Source organism: Seriola dumerili, unplaced genomic scaffold (assembly GCF_002260705.1).
Source record: "Seriola dumerili isolate Sdu_G_001 unplaced genomic scaffold, Sdu_1.0 BDQW01000219.1, whole genome shotgun sequence".
Classification (NCBI taxonomy): Eukaryota; Metazoa; Chordata; class Actinopteri; order Carangiformes; family Carangidae; genus Seriola; species Seriola dumerili.
The window spans coordinates 1081923-1097226 of NW_019174474.1; the positions used below are offsets into that span (position 1 = coordinate 1081923).

Sequence of the window (15304 nt, forward strand, 5' to 3'; positions counted from 1 at the left end):
GCTTAAGGTTGAGGCAAAGCCAATCTAGTTATGACACAAATGCATGGAGAGGAGGAGGGGTGCCACGTTACTCACTGAAACAAAGGTCACATTTTCTCTGAGAGAAATATTGAGTATAAGAATTTAAATGGTTTTGAAAACACATCTGTTAAAAGGAGTTCCTGGGCACAGGGGAGCCTAAAAAAATGATTTCCCCAGACGCCTGCCCTGCTGGATCCTGATTGGCCCTAATTAATGGAAACTAATTACAAAAAAGAGGCTCTTTTAATGAGTGTTGGAGATGAGTCTCCAACCTCCTGCTATTTTAAGCAACCTTTGTGTCGTTTGCCCCACGGTTGAGTTGTTCTCCCCCCTCCTCCATTTTGCTGTCTCTCCTCTTGTCTCCCCCTGTCTCTCTCTCCCGCTCCTTACCTAGTTCAGCCATGGACACGGTGGGGGAGGTTTCTCCGTTGGTGAAGGAGCAGTAAGGGAAGAAGCCAGAGCCGGGGGCAAAGTCGCAGATGGGCTCCGGCTTGATGCCGTTGATGTCCAGGCCTGACTGGTCAGGAGATGGCTGGATGTCCAGGTAGAAGCTGCTGACCGCAGAGTCTGGTTTGCTGCCATCTGGGGTGTGACCGTCCATGTAGCCGCTGAGGTCGTCATGGAGCTCTGTGAGGCCATTGGCTGAGAGGCCATAGCTAGGTGTGAGTGGCTCCGCCTCCCCAGGCTGTTGTTGGTGGTCACGCTGTTGCTGCTGCAGCCGGTGCTTCTGGACCTCAGCATACAGGCTGTCTCGCTGCTTCTTCGACATGCGGCCAAACTTCACCGCTGTGATTAGCAGGACAAAAACACGAGTGAGACTCAAGTGAAACAGCCCAAACAGTTTAAACAGATGCTGCTCTACTTTATTTCTTTATATGTGGCAACCAGGGTCTTCCCTGCGTAACGTAAAATAAGTCACCCAAAAAAAATCATTTGTATTCAAAATAAAACGAAAGCCCTAGTTAATGAGTCGATGTATAATTTTTGGAAATTACTCATCCTCCATGTTACTCATCCATTTTGTGAATTTTGTCAATTTTATTGTTGAGTCTAAAAAACACACACTCCGATATGTGAAGTAATCTCATATCAAATCAAATTATCTCGCACTATTGACTAAGTTCTTATTCCTCACTGTGAAAAAATAACTCTTGGAGTCTGAGACAAAATGACTTGTTTGGACAACAATGAAAAAGGATTGAATTGTGGATATTTTTTGGACACATTAATTCCCTGCTGGCTACAAACTGTTTTCAGAGGTCAATATGTGCCCTCCTCTCACACAGTAACACACAAAACTCATCCATGTTCAAGTTGTATGTTGCTATTAGACCAAAAGACGGCAGCTATTATCATCATACGCCACTAGACTGATGTACAGTCGAGTACTAAAGAGTGAGACACTCTCTTAACAGATAACACTGATGACAAAAAAGTAAATCTCCATATTTCGGGGGGGGGGGGGGGGGGTCAGTAATGACAGAGATTATTGCAAAAATGAACAGCTTCATAAGTGCAGGGGCAGAAGTGGGAAGTGACTAACAGCTTACCAGCCACTCAAACATGAGAAGGCTAAGTTGCTGCCTCCTGTTTCAAGGTTTCCAGACTAAACAGTGGTGCTGAGAATGAGACTCCTTGGCCAGAGTTCTGGGGGCCTGGCAGTATGTCAGCTGGTCACAGTGAGTGTGTGTGTGTGTGTTTGTGTAAGTGTGTGTTTTTGTCTACGCACAGTGGAGCGATGCAGAGGAGAGTGCGGGCAGATGGGCTCTGGTTGTGTTGAGTGAAGGCAAGAGTCACCTTCGTCTGTCCTGAGTGTGTGTGCGTGTGTGTGTGTGTGTGTGTGCATGTGCACATGTGTGCGTGTGTTAAGTACGATGTGAGAATGTGTGTGTGGCTATACAAAGGCCCTCATAAGTGCTAATGTACTTCTGTGTTCATTCACACTCATGAATATGTATGCATGTGTGTAACTGAATTAAAGCAAAGCAGTGTGCATAAAGGCATGCCGGCCTCTGTGCATGTATGTTCAGGTTCTCACTTGTCTGTGTGTGTTTTACAAAAAAAACCAAAAGCATAACTCTGCTCTGCTTTGTTCTGATAGAATCTCCTCAGCCCGGCCCAGTCTGGACCAGCACGGCACAGCAGGAGCACTCCAGCACACATCCCCACCTGTGCGCTCCCATTACTGCATCTCAGCTGCAGCAGCACTAATGACAACCTCGAACAACCTCCTATTTCATCAAACCTAGTTTCTATCACTGCAACAAATTAGGCCTGCAGACAAAGCACTCACCTGCAGACAGTGAATGAAGAGTGACGTCTTAGTGTTCACGTCAAGGTTTTTCTGAGGACATGTCTGCTCTGTCCCTTCGAGAATAATAGCAGTCATTGTCTGTGTGTCTGCGTTTTTCTTTGTGTCTCCATCAAGATATCAATATACAGTACCACACAAACAAACAGCCAAGCAACCATAGTGAGTTAGGCTGTCGCAATGGAGTTATGATGTTGTTTGTTTGACTGTTTTAGGTAATATACCCTGAAAAGGATCATAAGTTTTTACACATTTTCTCTGAAAAATAGCCAGATTTTTGCAAGGACACTTTTTTGTCCCTACATACCAATAAGTTCTTGCTGTAAGAAGATGCTGACCAATGTAGTTTAAGCACAGCTCAAAAAATCTTGTGGCAACAGAGAATGCAAATTAGCTGCTGATTATACAGTAAGTATATAAGTAAGTAAATATATTAAGTATAAGTGCATAAAAAAATATCCAGTCTGCCCTCATTCTTTTACTTTCAAAATAAACAGATGAACACCAAAACAAAAATAACAAGCCCTAACTCTACACTACACACAAAAACTTACAACAATGACCATTTGACTTTAAGGTCCCCATGAGGAAATTCTTTCCTCTCTTGCCTGCCTTCAAAAAGGGAGGTCAGAATCCACAACAGCATCCCCCGAAGCAACTGGCTCAAAGGCACTTCAGCAGAGCACAGTCTTGCCCACACATGGGCTTGACCTGAGCTCTTCACCTCTGTCTACTCACCACGCCACCCTGCTGCATCCGCCCACCTAAATCTCCTCTTCCATAAAGCACTTACCATCTCGTGACATGCCCACTGCCAGGCACTTCTGCAGCCGGCAGTGCTGGCAGCGGTTGCGGCTGGTGCGGTCGATCAGGCAGTTCTTCTGACGGGGGCAGGAGTAGGCTGCATTGCTCTGCTGACTCCTCCTGAAGAAGCCCTGCACAGGAGAGGAGCACGGAAACACCTCGGATGAACCACCGTGGGTGGAGAAATGTGTTGGGACTGGAGGATCAGATCATGTCTTCGTTGTGTTTTAGTGTTGACAAAACTCATTACTGATTGATAGTGATTTATTGCATTCCTCGTGGTGATATTTTTATTTTACCGCTGCCAAACAGATTAGATAATAACACTACTGTGGTGGTATTTTCCTGGCTGTTATGCCGTAATATCTGGCATTTAAAGAGCGCTGTATATCAGCAGTGTGTTCAGCATGAGGGTGGTGTGTTTGGGTAGGAATGATAACAGTGGATGCTATTTTTCTTCACTGGGGTTATTAGTGTTGATTAACGCAGCACTGGCATGTGCAGTGCTAAAGGATTGCGAATGCACACCGACTGGATTCCTCATCCTTTGACTTAATGAATTGATTCCAGCACATCATTAACATGCCCCACTCTACCGCTCCATACACATATGTCTTAATTAGCTGCTCATTGGCTGTTTAATTACAAGAAAACAGCTGACAGCTGCCAAGTTGCTTTATAATGGAAGCCATTATGGAAACAGGCTATAACTGCCAGTGACAAGCAGCACTCTTTAATAATGCTATGATTTATGGTCCAAACTTTTGTACTCGCACATATCATTAAAGGCCTCTCTGCCTGGACTAATTAGCAATCATTAAAGATAGATTTCAGCAGTTTATTCTTTAGTGTTTTGTTCCTTCCAGCTCCTGTGTGAGGGAGAGAAGAACAGCTGAAAGGAACCTCTCTCTCTGTCTCTCTCTCTCTCCTTCACACACACACACACACACACACACACACACACACACACACACACACACGAGCAAACAGCAAAGGTGCAGCCTGGCTGAGGAATGCTAATGATGTGCCTGGTGACAAGCACGGGGACAAGAATACACTCTAAGCACAAAATTCCCCTCACTATGAATGGCTGGTGCATTTGAAACAGTACAAAAGGCGGCTTCAATGGAAGCAACACACTGTAGCAAACAGCCAACAATCTGCTATAATTCAAAGCACTCTCCTTTTGATCATTTTATTTCAAGAAGAGCAGGCTGCAGCAGAGGCAAAAACACAGTGAAAAGACATGTCCCTGGGAGGGAAAGGCAGAGCAAGGCAGAGGAATGACTTTGTACTACTAATTGTGGTTTTCTGTGATGTCCTTTGCGGTGCTTGACCACTTTAATGATCATGTTCTTGGTGTTTACACTTCGCAGTCCCTCTCCAAATCTCCGTAAAACTTCAGCAACATTTTTCAAATGTTTTTCCTCGCAAGCAACTTTCTTTACTCCCTCAATTTTCCCTGTCCTCCCCCTCTTGGCTCTCCTGTCCCTCACACACATCTACACACACACACACACAGCTACACACACACACACACACACACACACACACACACACACACACACACACACACACACACACACACACACTACTTCCCATGACACAAGCAGGTTTAGTCTCATGATGCTTACCTTACATCCTTCACATGTTATCACGCCGTAATGGATGCCTGATGATTTGTCTCCACAGATCTTGCAGGGAATTATTTCGATTTGAGCTGCAGAGAAGAAAAGGAAAATCAAAGAAAAAAAATAAAAAAATCAACATTTTGCTGTCACAAGTCACTGTACAACACCCTCACCATGGATCCATGTTGGTACATGAAAGAGCAGTGTGCTTCTAAAAACATCTCATCCGGTGGCTTTTGAATCCTCACTTCCACAGAGCATTAGCAGAATATTTACAGAGTTGTGTGTGTGTGTGTGTGTGTGTGTGTATGTGTGTGTGTGTGTGTAAGACTGAGTGAGTGAGTGAAGGGAAGGAGGCCATTTTAAGTCCTCACAAGCAGCCAATGTAAACATAGTGTCAATCTGCATCCTCAACACAGCTCACATAAGGAAAAAGCCGTGCTACCCACAAACCATAATATTATCACGGTAGCGCTAATGCTAGCCGTGTGCAATGACAAAGGCTCATTTAGCCACATGAGGAGATGTATTCCCTCCTGGAAAACTTGACTTCACGAAGCCTCTTAAAGTTCAAAACCATAAAAACCTCAGGAGTAAATCCACTGTGGCCACAAAGAATCAAAAACATGCCCACTGCGCTCGGATGGAGCGGTGGCAGCGGCTGTGTGTGCACGTTTGTGTGCGCTATAGAAAAAGGGTTCAGTGGGGGTTTTAGCTGTGGTGTTGTGCTGTTGACAGGCTTGTGATTCACGCGCCATAGAGGACAAAAGCACTGAGAGGACAGGCCTCATCCATCGTTGGCCTTCTCTTCAGGAGAAGACCACAGGGCAACACAACAGAACAGACAGAACACACAGACATCAGAGACACAGAACTCCCAGCTTGTCCCACTGCTCTCAGCTTTATCACTGCAGCCACTGATGCTCCATCCCTCTCCACCTCCACCTCCCCCTCTGTCTTCCCCCCTCTCTCCATCTCTCTTTCTCTCTCTCTCTCCCCCTCCAGAGATCTCTATCTCACAGCCCTCCTCCACATCTCCAACATCTCAGTCCCGCCATCCCAACAGTGCACTGCAGCGCCAGACGAACTCTGCTATCTGATCTAAATCGAGGAAAGATCACCGCGGGATATTTTCTCACGATGTAATGGTTTTCTCCAACCAGTCATGCAGCCAACCAATCAGTGCAAAAAGAGATATTGCAACACAAGTCTATACCAATTAGAAGGGGGTGGGGGGGATATTATAATTTTGCCTTAATACGATGCAATAAAAATTATAATCATTAAAAAAGTGGTGGTACATTCACTATGTCAAAGTGTTACATCAGCCTCTCCCCTCTAGCCAGGCCTCACTGTCTGCTATAAAGCCTCGTGTCTCTTCCTAAGACTAGGAGCTTCAAATATCCCTCGTACACCTTAACAACCAACCTCTTTAAACTAGTTTGATAACATCAAAAGTACTTTTGCTGGGTTCAATCCAGAGATCCCTGCCCATTTTAATCAGCTGCCTAGGAGCCTGTAATGTGTCATGTGGATAATGTCCTTGTCCCTGAGGCATGCCCGGGAGAGGCCCTTAACACAGAGCCTCTAATCCACTAACCCCGGAGCCACACTCTATTCATTCAGGAATCTGTGTCTGTTCTCCTCGCACTGCTGGAGTCAACAAGACTGGCCATGTTTACATGGAATTAGCCTACATTTTAGTAAAATGAACAAAAGGGAGTGGTGGAACATGCACAATTAATTCTCCTCCAGACAACACCTCCTGCGATTTGTGATTCTCACATACAATAGAGGGCACTGCACCTCGTCGGCCCGGATTAGAGTGAAATCCAGGCAGGAGGCGGGCTCTGACAACCTAACTGAGAGGGTTAATTTATAATTAATCTTTTCCTTGCAGTGAACAGTTGCTTGTTATTTCAGTTAGGTCTATCGCTGTATGAGTGCACTCTATTGTTTGTTTTTGTGTTCTCCCTGCATGAGCATTAGCAGTGCAGTGTGTTTCGACTCCTTTAGCATTTTCAGCCTCATTACTTACATAATTTGTTCTGACATGCACTCACAACAACTGAAGCGTGTTGTAATTATGACTAGCTGTGGTTATGTTGAACTAAAGGTTGTAGTGTTACTCCCCTGCCATTGGGTGGCAGTGCAGGGCTGTGGCTATGGTTGTCTTGCCAAGTTAAGCCAAGCTTCCACCCACCCTATCCAGCCCACAGGCTTTTGGCTCTGAGCTCCAGCCTCTGATAGCTCCAGGCTTAGGCTGCTGCTAGCTTTCCCCACCCCCACAGCACAGCTGTGAGATGCCTTCATCTTTCCTGAAGAAGCGAAGCTGGCTGGGCGCTCGCTCAGGCCTGACAGAGGCTGTGCCACATCAGGTGAAAGCAGTGGGAGTAGAGACGCGGGGGTGCCAGGCCGGGCAGGGCATACACACACACACACACACACACACACACACACACACACACAAACACAAGCATGCCTCACAAAGCCCTATCTGCAGCAGGAAGGCCCTGAGTGCGCACAGCCTCACCAGCTAACACCCTCTCACTCCACCGCTGCACAAGCCCCTGGATGCTCAGTGCACTCAACAGTAAAAAGGGTTTGTCTCTGGACCGGCTGAGACAGGCTCTGTAGTGTCTTGTATGAGAAAAGATTTCAGTCTGAACATATAGTTATTTCCACTCTGGAAGAAGCCGCTTTCAAAAAAGAGGGGTTCAAGGAGAATAAACACTGAGCAATGACACAATGGAGATCAAATAGGCCATTAATTCACCTACATCATCAGCCTGAGTCAATATTTGTGTATCTGTATGACTGTGCAAGTTGTCCTCTTGAGTGACTGGTCGTGGGGCCCCTAAGCTACACTTTTGACACTGAGGATGATTTAAACTGAATTCACACAGGGGAGTCAGTCAAACAAAAAGGCCTGCGTTTATAAGCAGTCCCAATCTGGCAGTCAATATCTATTGACATGAGCTGCGGTGTTAACTGCCTCTTGGTGTGAAACAGGCAGCTGCTGGCTCGCTTGAGCTTGACCAGCGCATTGCCACTGATCCCATTCACCGCGCCTGCCTGCTTGCCTGCTTGCCTGCCTGCCTGCCTGCCTGCCTGCCTGCCTCCCTGCATCCCTTCCCTGCTAGCCAGCCCTGCCTGCTCTGTTTACGACATCAAAGCCAGGCACAGTTAGACGGGCAGCCATGCTAAAGCCCATCCCAGCAGCCTGCCGCTCCTCACAGCACTGTGAGATGGCCTCTGCACGCAGGCCACTTCAAAGACACCTGCTAAGACGCCAAAGATTATGTGTGAATCACATCGCCGTGCAATCATACCACGTGGATAACCATGAGGACTGGACAGCAGCGCAACACCAATTTCCTGTATGCAGCAGTGCAACCTGACGTGGGTGTCTTGGACAATGGGCATGGCGGAGAGAAGAGACAGTCAGGCCGAATGTGAAAGCTTGTTCTTTGTCTGTCTGTGGCTGAGCAGTTCAAGGACACTGATTCACCACACTAGCAGGCCCTTTGAGGGGATGACGTGTCACTCAGAGCACATGTACAATAGGGCAGCGTGGCCTCTGCATGATCACCCACTGCCCTTCACTGTCTTCACAGAGATCAACCCGCTGCTAAAACCACAGTGCATTATTAAGACCTGGAAACTGACAGTCACATGTAAACACCCAGAACAATTTACCAAAAGCACACTAACAGCTCACAGGGGCCTTGTCATAGTTTATTTCATTATAGGCTCTGAACAGACACTTTTCCCATATGCGCTGCAAATGTAGCACTGCCATAAACATTCACAAGAAGCGGAGAAATGAGCAATTAGTATGCATCTATGTGTGCTATAGTAGACTATATTTTTGTCAGATATAACAAACATTTGATTTAATTCTTTGCAATTATTTTTTATATTGTTCAAATGCTCAATATAGCATGATGCTGGTAACATATACAAAATAAAATAAAACTGAAAATCCTACAGGCTTGTGCAAACATGGAAAATCACTAGTCAAAATCTCCTGGCTTTTCCCACTGAACCCTTGGACTACTGACATAACGCTGGAGGATTACGATTATCCCTTACATTACAGACCCATGCCCAGTGCCACCGTCATAATGCTGAGAGCTTAACCCATTACTCGATTGGACCATTAAATCATTTTCTCATGGCCTGATGATTCATGATAGAGGTGCACAATATATGAGGCCTGACACCGAGGCTTCTGTACTGCTCTGTGCATGCAGGGGTGCTACATGTTTTTTTCATTGGCTTATTTACAATGCACAATCGTTCCGAAAGAAAGCATGTGAAACAGTTGGACGAAAAACACATTTGCTTCTCTGTGTCAGTTGTGTCAGTCAGTGTGTGTATATGTGTGTGTGTGTGTGTGTGTGCGTGCGTGTGTGTCACGTCGGCCGTGTTGTGTTGACAGCTGTCAATGACAAGAGTGACGCAAGCCAGTGGGCTCATGTCAGAGATTATGTAAGGAACTGGACAGGGCACAGCATTATGAGCAGATTAACAATTCGTCTCCCATCAGACAAACTGTGTTAATACATTCTCCTCTTATAATATTTTGCAACAAAACCAAACAAAAGCTTATGAGGATCACATGCCTGCTCCCAGGACTGTTATACAAAAGCAGATTTTCTTAAAAACAGAGAATTTACGCATGGTCAGCAAACACCAACACCGGCTGGTAAATGTGTGCTAAGCAATCTTCCTCCATGGTTGTGTGCAGCTATCTATTTTGCTACATGAACTGATTTCTCTGGCGTTGGAAATCAGCTGTTGGTTGATAAACAGTCTTCTCTAAACAGATACCCATGACTGTCGGATCTAGCCGTAGAGCGACGACAGCCTAACAAGAGCTGGAATCCGAATTTTGCCTCTCTTCATCTGCCAGGGGTCCGCTGTCATGTGAAGTCGCACAACACAATACTTTTTTATTCTCATTTATGCAGCAGAAGAAAGGTTATTTGAATGTCAGCGGCAAAGGACAGTCGTGGGATGGAACACAGGCTGAATAGTATAAATGTGTTATTTATTTAGGGATCGGAGGCTGTTGGCATATTACTATAGAGCTGTCCTAATGGCATTTGCTAGTTTGTAGCAAAAAAAAAGAAAAAAAAGAAAAAAAAGAAGCACACAGCACTGTACAGAAATTCACCTGCAGACCAAAACTCTATATCATCACTTTAAACAGCTTCCATTCAACCAATAAACACGCTGAAGTCATCAGAAAATATTCTGACCACAAGGATTAGAGCAAGGAAAGACATAATTGACACATTTTGATGTCTCTATGCTGTGTGTAGCTAATTCCCCCCCAATCATTTAGCTGCCTAAGCTGTGAACCCCCTTCACTAGAGACTAGCTATATTTGAAAAGATATTTCTGTTTCAAAAGATGGGCTCTTTAAGCCTTTCCTATTATTCCTTCATAGCAGTGCAGTGACTTTGCTAAAGCGCAGGTCTGGACCATCGCCCTGGGCTGCTTTTTGGATGAACTCATGCGTGCATCTCTGTGTTTGTTTGTGTGTGAGGCCTATTAATATTTCAACACTGCCCAACTCCAGATGCCTGTACAACACAGCAGTGCTTCTCTCTTCATGTCTCTCCCTGTATTTACTTGACTGTTTTATTGAAGTGCATTCTGACACCCTCTATGAGGGGGAGCAGGAGAGGGGAAGATGTATTCCCAAACCGCAGCACAAGACATCTCTCTCCATGTCTCTTTCTCCACCGGCGTAACAGTAATTTGGGCACTAATTTATGTGTTGTTGTGGCAAAGATTGACGAGCTTCCTGGCTGGGAGTCTGCACGCCTGCACTCTGGGGGAAACAACAAAAGCCCGGGTTTACCGAGCAGACGAGCACCATGAAGGGTAGCATGTGTGCGGCGCTCCGCTCCCCTCCCTTGTCTGCCCCACCTGAGCTCAAATCTCTCTCCCCATCACTCCTTACCTCCCTCTATCCACCCCCCACCCCACCCCACCCCACCTCTCCCCTTCTCGTCTGTGACTGCAGTGACAAGTGAAGTTGTGCCCGGGTGCTGGGGACCGGAGGGCACGCCCCTTCTGTGTGTGTGTGTGTGTGTGTGTGTGTGTGTGTGTGTGTGTGTGTGTGTGTGTGTGTGCGAGCGAGCATGTGCATGCGGGCGTACATGTGTGCCAGGAGGGAGAAAGGCTCACACTGTTTACTCTGATGGCAAAATACAATCTGTAGACAGCACTCACTTATGCATTCTACCAGCCCCTAGTTAGTCATAGAGAGCCAGGAGAGCTAAATAAAAAAAATCTGTGTTGCAAATATTTACATGCTTTGTCTAACTGTTAAGATCATTTGGGCCCTTCATAAAATCAAATATGATACGTCCTCTGTTATAATGCGATTGTGAATGGAAACAGAAGTTCTTACATTGTAAGTCTGAGTCAGAGTTGCTTGTGCATTGTTTGCTTTACTCGTGCATTGTGAAGCTAGACATTGGGATGCACCAAAACTCAAAACTCACTGAGGCTGAAATCACACAGGACTGCCTGATTGACTGGTGCAAGGGCCTGCTGTTTGAATCCTAAGATTTCAGCTGAGGATCATGTGATGCCTCTGAACCTTTAGTCTGACCACTTGAACTAAGCAGGCGGTGGTTAAAGCCTCGATTGTGGTACAGTGCCTTAGTTAAGCACCTCTCAGCCCTCCATCTCCCTGCAGGGACGGCAGCCTAGTAGGCTCCTTTAGAAAAACACAGGAATATATAAATAATGAATCCTTCAAAACATCCACTGCAATTACACGCAGAAACCTTTACATAACAACAAAGAGCCTTGTTCCATTGCACCAGGGAATTTGCTACTGCCACACTGTACAACTTCCTTCCTCCTATAATTGCTGTATTAGTATGCATTTCTGTAAGACAACCAGAATTCAGCTGTGGGTTTTTGAATAGGATCTTTCTACTGTTTCACACAAAGAAATCAAAACTTACATCCACACACAACTTCCTGCATGGTCTTTTTTTCTTCTTTTTTTTTTGCCAGAGGGCTGACAGAGTATATGAGCATTTTGTATGTTCATTTCAGACATCTGCAAATTGCATATTTGAATGCCTCAGTGATGGTGGATGTTGGGGGGTGAGGGTGTGAGGAGGTGGGGCGGGTGGGGGGAGAGAAGAGGAGGGAGACTCGAGGTCCCATCTCATGCTGCTGCTCAGGGTCAGTGGGTCAGAGGCACGCAGCCAGAACACACATGGAGAGCAGGCTGAATAGTTCAGCTGACAGTAATTGTCCCTCTGTGGTCTCCTTAGGAAAACATGTTTCCAGACAACGCAGACTGGCTGCATGGGCCAGATAGTAATCATGATCTTGATTTGCTCCATCGAAGAGGGAAGCTCAGCATAAGCCTCCAGTTATGGCGCGAGTCACTGTTTCCATTGGAGCTGACATCAGCTGAAGCCAGCTCTGCGCGAGGACACGTGTTAATAAATCAAGTGATGAGTTTTATTCCAAAAACATTTGCAAGACATTTTTGGAGAGAGACAGAGAGAGAAAAACACATCATGACGGGAGTGTCATCACGCAGTGTCTCTACATATAAGAGAGAATAAGGAGGATCACACTGTAAAAAAAAATGTGTGCCAGTGAACAACTATCTTTTCAAAAATTGTGATACTTGAATTGGTGGAATTAGAGTGTAAGGTATACAGAAATGCAGGCAATATGAGAACAATACAGATGCCCTCACACTGTGCTGTTCTTTGCCTGCTGATGCTGCGTACTGACTCAGGCAGTGGACAACAAAAACAACTGCTCTTAGAAGAGCTGAGATAAAAGAAACATGTTCTCGTCATCGGATAACAATTGTCACAGTGAATCTGAAAATTAAAAAGTCTTTCTACCCCTGATGAAATATCGAAAGTTTTCATCTACAAGCCTCAACAATGAATGCTCCATATACACCTCTTTTTTTTTCTTTTTTTTTCATGGCTGGGCTGATGAGCACTTTTTTACAGCACCTCTGCCATTCTACTTGAAGGTCTTGGGTTTTCATCAGCTGAAAAAGAGCAGGCAAGGACAGGGAAGATGAATGACATCAATGGCCAGCCGATACTTCCAGGGACATGTGATTGAGACAAATGAGCCTTGTTACATTAGCTGGGATACTGAATCCTGCTGCTAAAAGATCCAGAGCTTGATAGAGCTGAAACTAGAGGCACCCAACCTTTCCACAGATCACCGGTGTCATGGGGCCCCAGAAGAAGAGCTTTCTCAAAGAGCCCCGCTTCACTGGGCTCACTCTTTTTGTTTTCACCTGGTGACGAACTACTTTTGTTTTTCGCTACACACGTGAGCCGTAATTCATACGCACGCACACTCAAGAGCTGCTATTTGGCCTTCAAAGATTTTTCTGACCCTCTTCTCCAGGTGCAGAGAGCAAAGTAAAGTGAGACAGAGCCATTATCTAATCCATATACAGTGCCCTTGGCTATTAGTGTCTTAATAAGTGACTGCGAACACTTCCATCATGCACCATTTATCCTCAGTCCTATAATAAATGTGCAAAATGATTGAAGTGAAATCTTAGGATCGTGACCATGTAAAATATTTACTTGTGATGAAATTTGCAAAGCATTTTAAAAATCAATCTGTTTATTTCATTTCGCTCCTGGCAGTATCATGACCAGGATAAGTAGACTGAGGCAATGAATGTAAATGGCTTGCTTAAGCCTCAGTACACTGGTGTGTCACTTTATCAGCTGCAGAAAATTACACAAACATATATATATATATATATAACAGTTATATCGACACTGTATCTTATTACATTTTTAAATAAGTTGATGTTCCTTTATTCTTCCTTATCCTTGTAGTCTTTTTTTTTTTTTTTCAAACCACCTGTATTATCTCCAAAATGCATTGTCACTAAGCTTGAAACAAGGACATTTGTATCTCTTTCGAAAACTGTACGTGATACACGGTTTTCACGAATGATTACAAGAGAAACTTCAATAATCTCTGCCTTCACTGCGGAGGAGCTGCTGAGCAACTCCACTGTCGTCCTCCCTCTCCTCCAGTTGTAGCAGACCGTATGAAAGGCATTCCTAGATGACAGCGGTGCACGACGAGTGTCTACTGCCACACAGAGTTCACAGACTGCTTACAGCGTGTGAGGCACATTCCCTCTGCACTGCTGTTTTCATAGTCCTACAAACACTGGCCTGGTTTTGTTTAACATGGCAGGATTAAGCAGCCATGCGCAAAGCATGCTTCCCTACTTGCACGCTTTGCTTACAGAGGAAGGCCTGCGCGCTTGCTGCTACCTTTTGGTGAACCAGCTTCCCTGACTGCCGGTGAATGCGCCGTGGTGCTCTAATCCCAGGCAAATAAACAAGTGCCAAGACTAATGATTGCATAAACACATCCCAAAAGCCCTGGAATAACAATCAGCTCTTCAACCTGCTCTGCTGCCATGCAAAAGCTCTTGGAGTCAGCTGACAGCCAGTGTACTCCTCTTTTCCTTCCTACCGCCTCACAACAGCCAGGAATTGTCTGTGCTTTGTTGCTTCATTGACGACAGGAAGCTGTCAATATTTATCACACGAGACTGGGTATTTGCAGCACTGCATAGGGAGGGAACTTTTTAACCAGAGCGGGACACAGGGTCCCTCGCAGGTCTTCACTTCTTCCTTCTTTTTGCAAACCACGGCCACTACACAGCATGTCTTGCCCCTCAGCGCCTGACGTAACGCACGGGTCTGTCTGAGGCCATAATGAGGACGGCACGGTTGAAAGAAAATGGAGATGTCAATGCACCTCTGATTAGTTCATCAACCCACCGGCCATTCTGAGTTCTAAAACAATCGCATCTTTGACTTGTTGTGGAAAAACACAGTTAAGCAGACATCCAGGAGGACATTAGAAGTGTGTGTATAGCAATAAATCACGACCACAGCAGACCAAACAAGGCCATTAAAATGACATTAGGAGCACGGACCATCCTCTCATCCCTGTCATCCCTGGTCTGCGACTATAAGACGAGCTGCTTTGTGATGAGTATTGGAGACAGGGAGAGGTAGAGAGAGACAGATAGAGAAAAGAGAGGGGAGAGAGCAGTGCAGTCCACTGGTCCAGGGCAGGGGAGCGTGGGACGTTCAGATGAAGTGGGAGGCCCCTCTCCAGGAGGTTGCTCCTCAGCATGAAGGCAGACGCAGCACCCCGCCTAATGAGGGGTGAAGTGGAGCCCCCTGTGGGACCCCCTCAGGCACATTCATTAGGAGATGAAAAAGCGTTTCCCGCGGCAGAGCAAGTGCCTGCCTTGGCTCGGACATGTTTAATTTAGGGCCATATGAAAACACAAGGCCACATTGGCCAGGTCTGCTGTCATCGGTCAGGGGAATCAACAACACACAGGGCCAGTGAGCCGGAGCTTGACTAAATGATGATGTTCAGAACTGAATGGTGTTCTTTTTATGGAAAGGTTTAGGGTTTGATACCACCTTTTAAGCTTACAACATTCAGATTATTAAAGGTC

At 45.6% G+C, this 15304-nt stretch overlaps 1 protein-coding gene across 1 annotated transcript in view; it reads right to left on the bottom strand.

Annotated features, from left to right (window-relative positions):
- LOC111228395 (nuclear receptor ROR-alpha) overlaps nt 1–15304 on the bottom strand; it is a 41127-nt gene that overhangs the window by 4495 nt on the left and 21328 nt on the right. Inside the window, exons 2-4 of the mRNA XM_022754241.1 lie at nt 4771–4856; nt 3126–3267; nt 412–807 (exon numbers count right to left, since the gene is read on the bottom strand). Coding sequence (XP_022609962.1) covers nt 412–807; nt 3126–3267; nt 4771–4856 — 624 coding nt within the window. The remainder of the gene's footprint in view (nt 1–411; nt 808–3125; nt 3268–4770; nt 4857–15304) is intronic.